A 10426-nucleotide genomic window follows, 5' to 3' on the forward strand; every position below is an offset into this window, starting at 1 on the left:
GCTCCAACAAAGGAGAATGGGCGTGACTGACGTAGTGAGGGGCGACGTAGCGATGTGGTATCCTGAACAATTTTAATATTTTTAACGTTTGACAATGTATATGATAGATACATATTTTAGTTATTTTAATGTGTGAACATGGCATGCAATGAACTGGTTTGACGTGGATAAGTAAGCACCTGAAGATGGCATTATTATGCCGAAACATGTAGTGCGAGGGAGAGAAGGAGATAAATGAGTGTATGCACTGCAAGACGGATTAAATAAATCATGGACTTAAATCAGTGCAACAGGACGCTAAAATATAACTTTAGTTATCATATTTATTTGTAACAGTGCTGTCAGGTGTATGTAGGTGAAACTTGATATGCACATGTAACTTTTGTTGGATCCACGTAGAGACATGAATACAGTATATAGTGGATTTTAGAGACATTTTTCATGAACTTACTTGAACTGGCTGAGGATAGAGAGGGCTTTTGTGTCAATTGATTCAGGTTCTTGGTTGTAGTGGTTATGTCATCAATGAGGTTTGTGAGAACAGTTGAGAGTACTCTCACCTGGAATGTGATGTCATGTAGTCTGGTAGAAGTGTACCCATGTTTAAAGGAAGAAATGAAAGAGGAGAATCTGCCTGCTTGGCTTACATTCCTCCTAAACATCAGCAGCCTTAACAGGCCACATGCCATCACGTTCCAAAAGGTAATACTGTTCACTGTCAGGCTGTGAGAACGTCGAACCTGACAACAGTGTAATGAGTTGGTTGTTTGGTAATAGCAGGCAGTGGACTGTCTGTGTTCAGGAACATGTGCTTTATGTTTTTTCTATGTGATAATCTTCAAAATGGTGCCCAATTTCAGAACTATTTACAAGGTAGCCGATATATACCTGCTTGATGACCCGCTGTCTGCAGTGGATACCCACGTGGGGCATCACCTGTTTGATGACTGCATCTGCGACTTCCTGCAGGGCAAAACTCGACTTGTGGTCACGCACCAGCTGCAGTACCTGCAGGCAGCAGACAACATTGTGATCCTTAATAATGTATGTAGGTCTCCATGTGTATTGAAAAATACTACATATATAGAGACAAACATCATTGTTATGTGACACCGTGTGGTTAGGTAGAAGTTTACTGATGCCTTGTTAGCTGCTTGCTCAGTTGACTTTTCAACCATGAAGGTGGAGGCAGTACATTCCTTTGAAATGGTAGTAGACTTAATCTTGACCGTGTGGTGTCACATCTTAGAAGGCAGTGTTTGTCTCAGTAATAATCATGAGAACTCTAGATCTCGCACTTCAGATATAAATTTTAAATAAGAATAGAAGTAGGCAGTGATTTCTTGCAAGAAACTGAAGTGTAAGTATGAAAGAAAAGTGAGAAAATACAATTACTCCTTAAAAGACTCTCAGAAACAAGGATGAAGATACTTATTCATAAATTAGTCATAAGCAAAAAGAATTATATAAGACTTGTTTTCTTTTTCTTGAAAACTGTGTTAACGATCACAATGTATGTCTTACAGTCAGGGGAAGTGATGAAAATGAGGCACAAAATACTAAAACAATGGTTAGCAGACTGCCTTCCTCTTGGAAGGGTATCCTGGCTTACAGTTATAATTAATCTGGCAAAAATAAATTTTCTTTGCTAATTAAAATGTTAAAATATGTTAGAAACAAATATTAATTTCTCCTTTCTAAACTATTCTGCATCCTGTTTACCATGAAATATGGTAATTCTACGCTGGGAAGGAGTTGGAAGGTTTTTAATAGTGAGGGAACTTCACTGTCAGTAATGTAGACATTTTCTCACCTTTGTTATCTGTAGTGTTATTGTAGCTGTTTGTTTTGTTTCTTTGGCCTGTGTGATACTTGGTTGATTGATTAAATGGGGACCCCTTATAACAGTTCTGTGTGCTTTATGTTATGGAAGAACACATTTTTGTAGAAGAATGGTTATCCCACTTTGTTTCTTTTGAAGAAGGACCTGCAATTTTGCAATCATTATTTATCTGTGAGCAGATAATTATTTTATGAGAATCCTCATTATAGTGTCTTAAGGATGCGTAAATACCTTAATGTTTAATACTCACATTTGCCATGGTCCCCTGTCTACTAAACTGTGAGTTCTGGAAAAAAGAAGTTTAAGTTTACATTGTGGTGGGTACATAAACAACGCTTAAAACTTGCATCTGGAAGTTGTGGTCATACAGTAAGAAACATGTTGTTTTGAACACATCAAACAGTGTTGTCATATCTCTGGAACACTAGTCTGTTCTGGGCACAACTACAAATATTTCAGCAGAAAGTCATGCCTCATGAATGAAATTTTATACTCTTGTTTTAGTTCTATTCTGGAAACTTTGAGTTTGAAAGTTTTGTAATTGCTTCAGACAATCCAAGGCAGGTGGAGAGCCATGTCATAGTAGAAACTTACATTGTATTTACTTTTCAGGGAACTGTAGAAGCTACAGGTACATTTTCCAGACTTCAAGAATCTGGACTTGATTTTGTTAAACAGTTGGATTTGGATATAGACGAAGAGGACAGGGAACTGAAGAAAGGATCTGTTGACTATGATAAGTCACATGGATCTTGTGAAAAAATGATACGACAGAACTCTGAAACTTCTCAGGTAGAGTTTAAATAATAAGAAAACTCTCATTTATTGTGCTAGTCATCTGCTGTAGCATAGGCGTATTATCTTAGCATGCCAGTCATTTGTTGTTGCATAAGCATAGTGTCACAGCATGCCAGGCACATACTGCCACACTGGCTGCAGTGGGTGATATTGTGTAGGGTTTTCATGTTCAGTCATTACGTCAGTGACAACCCACTTCTTCGGAACAGTTTGTAGGTCCTGAAAAAGACCATTGGTTGCTGAAATGCTTGGCTGGTGAAGTAGCACGCGTGCCGGTAGGAAGGGATGTTGGTTGCGGTGTGTTGAGGTGGCTGAGTCAGTTGACTGGCCGCAGTGCGGTCGTTGCTGGAGGTCGCTTGGTTGCTGGAAAAAAAGGTTTGCTTGCCGAGCGCGGCCGCAGGAGTGGAGAGGTGGTAGCTACGCCAGTTGCCCAGTGTGTTGGGCATGACTACCAGCGAATTGAGGCGGCCGAGTTGCCCAGTGAGTCGGGTTGTGACCGCCAGACAGCCGAGGCAGTCGTGCCTGGCGCAGCGAAGTGCTGATGCCTCCGCAGACCGAGCGCTGGCAACGAAGTGTGCTGTTTGTAGGCTGCTTGTAGACTGAAGTGGAACTGATGGAAGACTGATTACTTGCGAACTTGTGCTCCGCCTTTTATACAATGCATGATGGCGGAGTGAAAATTTGCTGAGCGCTGGTTGGCTAGCGCGCGTAATGATGTGGATGCGGGCTAGCAGCAAGCGCTGTATAAATGCGAATGTTGGATGCAATTTGATTGGTTAGTGTGCGTGCTGGTGCTGTGATAATATGTGGGATGTTCCCACAAATGTGTTTATGCTATTTTTATCTCCATAACTTCCTCTCACATTTTTCCAATCCATGGAGTCAGTTCCAAGGATTTATCTACATGATAAATGACTAAGGCAGAACTCCCCAGATTAGGGAGATTATGGCAATAAGGAGGGTAAGTGATGAAATGTGCACATATTCGAAGGCCCTAGGCAGGATTTAAACTTGTCCTAATGAAGAATCTTGTCAACCTGAAGATGATACAGTGAAGTCTGGCCCCAAAGAAGGAGGCTGTACATTCGTCTGAAATGTTTGTCAAATTTTAGCAGACTTGCCACATTCCAGAAGACAGTGTTCGTGTTAGTCACCATTGTGAGAATGCATGAATCTCTGTTCAGCTTGAAGTGCATACGTAAGCTTTCAGAGCTACAAGGATACCGAAGCTACTCTGATGAGTTCCAGAATTGACCATCATTTCATTAATCTCTTTATGAGAGGTTCATTCTGTCCTTTCTGCTCTATAGTTGACTATACAGTGTACACTGGATTTGAGGTTCTTACTGACCGTATTCAGGGTTCTGACATCCCATACTTTGGTAGAACTTGTACTGAACTAGATAGCATCACTTCCCAGAAGATAGTGGCCCTTATTTCATGTTTAATTTCATCGATCCAAAGTTAATAATCCTAGTGTTACATATCCTGTACTTAAGATCCCATCACTTTGTGATTTAATTTTCCCTGTTTATGTTCAAATCCACTGTTGCCAAAAGAAACCTGTAATGGTAGCTTCACTGTGTACCATATAGTAACTGTGCTTTTCTAGTGGAGAATGTTGGATATCAAGAGTGGTACATTGTTGGCCACAGTGATCCCTGATGAAGTTTCAGTTGTGTGGTGGCACAGGTTTAGGGAAGGGAGGAGAGGAGGACAGACTTCACGTTTGTGCTTCCTTTGTTTGTAATGTTTCAGGATTATTTTATTTTTAAGAATGCTGTAGGTCATGGCTGTGCAACTCATGGCATATGCCAGTTAATTTTGTACATTCTGTGAGAGTACCTTTCTGTTCCCCAGAATGTGTGTTCAGGCTCACCTCCTTTTGTAAATGAGTCACTGAATCTCGTAGATTGATTATAAATGAGCCAGATAAATGTCAACCTCAGTTGCATGAACTACAGGCACATCCATTTCTGAGCACACAAGCTGAAATCAGTGCACACTTCTTTAAATTTATGCCCAGGAGCACATCTAAACTTAGGAGGCTTTGGTATAAAAATGCATTCCATGTGTAGATATGAAGTGTGTACGGTGTTGATGTTGCTGCAGTGGTGACTGAAGAGTACAATCTTCTGGTTTGTAATGCCGGGTGGGTCAGAGAGCCTAATGTTTTGGAGGAACATATCACCTCCATCCTCAGCAGTGTTGAATAATAAGCCAAGCAGGCAGCAGACTGTGCTTTGTACCCAGAAGAATCTACTCTCTCTGTATAATTTTGATATGCCTGTCATGTACAAACAGATGAATGTCTTCCCCAGTTACATTAACTTGCTTCTATTGAATTAAATGAAGATATCTGTGTCCACTTATGGTGGAAAACATCTGTCAGTGGTGTTCACATTGAAAACAATACAGACTGGTATTGTCTCTGTTTTGTCTGAAGCAGATTTGTCTAATCTTTCTAATTTTGCTATGTAACATTACAGTATGTTAAATTTAAAGTAAATAATTGTGCTTTAGTTGTCTGGGTCCAATTTATACCAGGGGCAGTTAAATATGGTTTAGGCAATGGAGACACATTGTGTTTCTGCATTATTGCTGGAGATAAAACTTTATTCCTGTTCCTTGATTCTGAAGGAAAGCAAAAGAGGCAGAGTGGATGGGCCTGGGCTCATCTGCTTAAAAGAACAATGCATTTGGATTTTGGATACAGACTCAGTGTTCGCAAGTTTGAGTGTGAAGTGTACTGTCTTTTGGTGCATGATGTCATGTAGTCTGGTAGTGTTCTTGGAAAATGTCGGTAGACTTCCATCAGGCCACACAACATCACATCCCCAATGACAGTTTTCTCATTAACAGATTTTGGGGTGTTATTTCAGTTCTCTGCTATTTTCACAGAGCTCTCTGTCTGGATCAGAACCAGTGCAATCATCCGAGATGCGGACACAGGGGCATGTTGGTTTAAATGTGTACCGGTCATACTTTGCAGCTGGAGGGAACTGCTATTTCATACTGCTTGTATGTGCTGTGTGTGTGCTGGTACCTGTGGCTACGAGGTCAGGAGACTACTGGATGGCTTATTGGTATGTGAATGTCTGTGCAGGTTTGTTTTATTATTCATAGTTCATTTAGTGACACTGCTAACAGCTCAGACTGTGTGTTGTCGGATACCTGGACAGTGAGTGAACAGTGAATTGCAAGGGATACAGAAGGATAGACCTAATTGAAAGTACTGTTTTGCAGTTTTTGTGGAGAGACTGAGGAAAATCTCAAAATATTTAGTCGGGATGGTTGGTGCTCTGACTGAGATTCAAACCAGGAACCTACAACATTTAATGCTCAAGCCATCTTGCCCAGCCTCTCTGTAGTGTGAGTGATACAGATTACTGAATACGTGTTTCATAGAATTGTTAACACTGATTGTTATTAAAAGAAATATGAATTAACTTTTCTGTGCCTGCAGGAAAATGGAATATTCAGAAACTGGGTTCTTCAGTAATGTCTACATATTACAGGTTCATCATTAAGAAGGTGAAATAATTTGGATTATAACAAAGTAATGGGTATTGACAAATTATAAACCCTACAAAATGATCTGTTCAATAGTCTTCTTCACATAGTTATAAAGTGGGAGCTATACGAGTGTCATTGTATTACACGCTCCCAATCACTTCTCAGTTGTCACAAATTATCACTGAGTATCACACAATAACTCTTCTGATCACACGTTCGGGTCTTCTCCCTGCGATCGCTAAACTGGAACTCACTCTGTGGCTGCTGCCTTGAAAACTGTCTTAGGGGGCTGCTACATTTTAACTGACTTCGTAGGCAGTGTAGTTCTCTTATAAACCCTCAGCTGGACAACAAGAATACTCCTTGCTTCCTTGTTGCCTAGTCGCGTGTTTACCGGTGTTGCTGGGCAGCACTGTCGGGAGTTGTTTATGGCTGCATAGCAACCGCGGCATCCCGTGTTATGTCACTGCGGGGAAAGGGGTGAGGTGTTGACTTGCCTGTTACCGTAGTAACGACAGCGCTCTGATGCCGNGAACTCACTCTGTGGCTGCTGCCTTGAAAACTGTCTTAGGGGGCTGCTACATTTTAACTGACTTCGTAGGCAGTGTAGTTCTCTTATAAACCCTCAGCTGGACAACAAGAATACTCCTTGCTTCCTTGTTGTCTAGTTGCGTGTTTACCGGTGTTGCTGGGCAGCACGGTCGGGAGTTATTTACGGCTGCATAGCAACTGCGGCGTCCCGTGTTATGTCACCGCGGGGAAAGGGGTGAGGTGTTGACTTGCCTGTTACGGTAGTAACGACAGCGCTCTGATGCCGCCACATCACCGCTGGGGAGGGAGGGGGTGTCCTCCATAGCGCAACACGTCACAATATAGTAAAATTTGATGTACGTACCTTTTTTTTTTGTTGTTATCTGCTAGATGTATATATAGGCTGAAATGAAACTATAGTATTCGATTTCACTANTCTAGTTGCGTGTTTACCGGTGTTGCTGGGCAGCACGGTCGGGAGTTATTTACGGCTGCATAGCAACTGCGGCGTCCCGTGTTATGTCACCGCGGGGAAAGGGGTGAGGTGTTGACTTGCCTGTTACGGTAGTAACGACAGCGCTCTGATGCCGCCACGTCACCGCTGGGGAGGGAGGGGGTGTCCTCCATAGCGCAACACGTCACAATATAGTAAAATTTGATGTACGTACCTTTTTTTTTTGTTGTTATCTGCTAGATGTATATATAGGCTGAAATGAAACTATAGTATTCGATTTCACTATGAAAGCACAGAAAACAGATCGCACTCTGTATCTCAGCCATAATGCAACTCTCTGTTCACGACCCTAGAAAGGGCAATAATCTCTTGCAGCTATAAAAGAAGGTCTTAGCACTGAAGAAGGGACCCCACAAGCTTTCTCTTGAATAGCCATTCTTTCATTCTTCTGTCCTGTAGTCAAATGATTAAAAAATCCGAAGAGTGTAAGCAGTGCTAGCAGAAAACCAAATGATTTTATTGCTTCCATCTGTTTTATGACACCAGGGACTGCTAAAATTTGTCAAATGTTACAAACAGAAATGAATTTATAATGCAGAACAACTCTGTGAAGAACTGGGAAACCATTTTGCAGTATGCATCAAAATTAAAAGAAAAAATTGAAAATAGGGTATAACTCTTTGTATAAATTTTTCAAATCTTCCGTTATAATATGTGACACTATGTCCTTTGCTGATACAAACAAAGTAATTCAATCCATTTATCATAAAAATTAAGTTAGATACAGCATTTTTAAACACAATGCTTAAAATTGTTTAAGCGCCCTGACAGGAACAGACATTTAAAAGCAAAATAGTAACGGGCATTTAAATAAACTGCGGCCAGCTCAAGCTTACCACCATTTCAGACTTCTAGACATTATTTGTTGTGTTGTGTTCATTAAATAGTAGATGTATGCAGCCACAGCTATTCTTAACTGTACACCAGAAATTTATTGTCACGTGTGTGAATGTGACTATAGACAGGTTTTGGATTAGTAATTGGATTTATTGCATAATTATGCAATGCATTACTGCACTTCACAAATCACTATCACAGACTAATGTTCTAAGTCTGTTGCAGTCTCCACTAGCTGTTGCTTGGTAGCGGGTTGCAACAGCAGATGTTCCCCTGGGTTTCTGAGCTATCCCCAGCCTCAGCTGCCAGTTTCTTACAGCAACAGCTCACAGTGACTGAACTACAGTTCCCTGACTAACTCACCAACTCACCAACCAACTCTTCACTAACTCCAGCTCCTGACTTGTCCTGCTGACATCTTGACATGGACTGCACAGAAAACACTGTTTCCCATTACTGTTGTATCCTCTTGTTGCATCAATGTTTGTTGGTGGAGCCGTTACCTATCAAGGCTGGTCTACTTGCTGTAATATGATTGTAGCCTCATATAAGAGGACAGAGTTCTTTAAAAGTGATTAAGATGATTGATTCATTGCTGATAACCACAAAAACATTGGAGATGGTACTTTAAAAATTTAAATGCATACGTATAAATGTAAGGGGTCACATTTATTCATTGTATGTTGTAAAGGCTTGTTGGACAAATAAATGAATTCAGGTATATGTAATTTATGCCACACAATGTGAAAGTATATAGGAACATCTGAATTAGTGTAACCAGTTTTTGAATTCACAGTGCTAATGTCACAGTCAGGTCACCACTTTTGCAATAGTCATCATGCTTATTTTCTCATGTGTGTGTGTGTGTGTATTGTTAGGACTAATGTGGAGGAATTGCGAGTGAAATTGCCAGGAAACAGCCATGAAGATGTGCTTAACGTGACCAGTGCTGCATTCTTGAACATCACTACCACTCGTGACCATGTTATAAATTCCACAATTTATGCAGCTGATGCACCATTCTTGAAGAACAGTACGATGAATGTTCCTGCGGCAGTCTCAGCTGGATGGAGCTGGATACCAAGCTCAGAGACGTGCATATATGTGTACATTGGCTTGATTGTTAGCATCATATTTCTGATAATACTGAGAGTGATCTGCTTCTTCACAATGTGCACGAGAGCATCAGTCAAGCTTCATGATTCAATGTTCTCAAGCATTACACATGCCACCATGGCATTCTTCAGTCACAACCCATCAGGTAATTGGGATGGCCACACTGGTTGTGTTGGACATTCAGTATTTGTCAGCCAGTTTTCTTGCTATAAATTTAATACTATACGATTCAAAGTGTCACATGACTTTTTCCCAGTATGGCAAAATACTCTCTTAGGTGCTTTGTAATGTTTTTCATATTTGAAGCTATGGCCCCCCCAAGGGGGGTCTTGCTTTTTCCCTAGGGATGCTAAAAATGGGCTGATGGCCTTACATTAATTAAGTGCATATGTAATTGCTCAGCAGTCTGCAGATTTAACCTAAACATCATAAATTGCTAATGGTCTGTGGTAAAGGACACATACAAATTGCTAAGAAATGGCCCTAGACATATTGAAAGTTTCAAACATAGTTTTTTTAAGTTGGGCCTTTAACTACAAAGTCAGTATTGAGACTACATAGCAATGAGACATACAGTTTAATAGAGAAAGTGCCCCAATTAAGGTTCATTTAGTGATGACATTTTTTAGAATGCAAAGTCCATTTTATGAGGGGAAGGGGCTGATCACAGCAAGGAAGTTTTAGACTAAAGTACTTTGGGGACCACTATTTTATAATGTACATATTATAACTTGTTTCGTTACCGAAGACGCCGTAGAGATGGTTAATTGGGTTTATTTAACAATCTACAAACAACGGCTTCAATTAATTATCACACAGTTGCGGGGTTTCACACTTTATAACCCTAATCGCATTAATCTGTCGACACTGTTGCGGGGTTTCACTACTTATAACCCTATGCGCAAATCAGTTCACTCTGTCTTCAGTAGTAACACGTTGACAGTAGGGGAGCTGGGTATCACTGTATCACACGCTCCCAATTACACAATCACACACACGTCCGGTTCTTCTTTCCGCGACGGCTGCTATACTCCAACTGTAGACGGCTGGCTGTTACTTTACGAGTATAACTCGGAATGTCTTCGGCGGTGGCCACACTGGAACTCGAACTCGAACTGATCGATACGCACTGTGCATCCACTTATATAGCTGCAGTGCTTGCCTGTGGCGTAATGAGTGCCACGTCACAGTAGGACGTTGATTACGGTTACGTTAGCGTTGCGCGTTACGTCACCGCGTGACGTCACCGCGGAGGGGAGTGGCGGGGCGGG

The 10426-nt window shown here is 41.1% G+C and overlaps 1 protein-coding gene across 5 annotated transcripts in view; it reads left to right on the forward strand.

The window, feature by feature from the left end:
* LOC111864061 (probable multidrug resistance-associated protein lethal(2)03659) overlaps nucleotides 1–10426 on the forward strand; it is a 59582-nt gene that overhangs the window by 27891 nt on the left and 21265 nt on the right. For all 5 annotated transcript variants that reach the window (XM_023851040.1, XM_023851041.1, XM_033751320.1 and 2 more), the window contains 4 exons: nucleotides 861–1044; nucleotides 2456–2635; nucleotides 5543–5727; nucleotides 8918–9300. In XM_023851040.1, coding sequence (XP_023706808.1) covers nucleotides 861–1044; nucleotides 2456–2635; nucleotides 5543–5727; nucleotides 8918–9300 — 932 coding nt within the window. The remainder of the gene's footprint in view (nucleotides 1–860; nucleotides 1045–2455; nucleotides 2636–5542; nucleotides 5728–8917; nucleotides 9301–10426) is intronic.

This window comes from Cryptotermes secundus, unplaced genomic scaffold (genome assembly GCF_002891405.2).
Source record: "Cryptotermes secundus unplaced genomic scaffold, Csec_1.0 scaffold669, whole genome shotgun sequence".
NCBI classification, from domain to species: Eukaryota; Metazoa; Arthropoda; class Insecta; order Blattodea; family Kalotermitidae; genus Cryptotermes; species Cryptotermes secundus.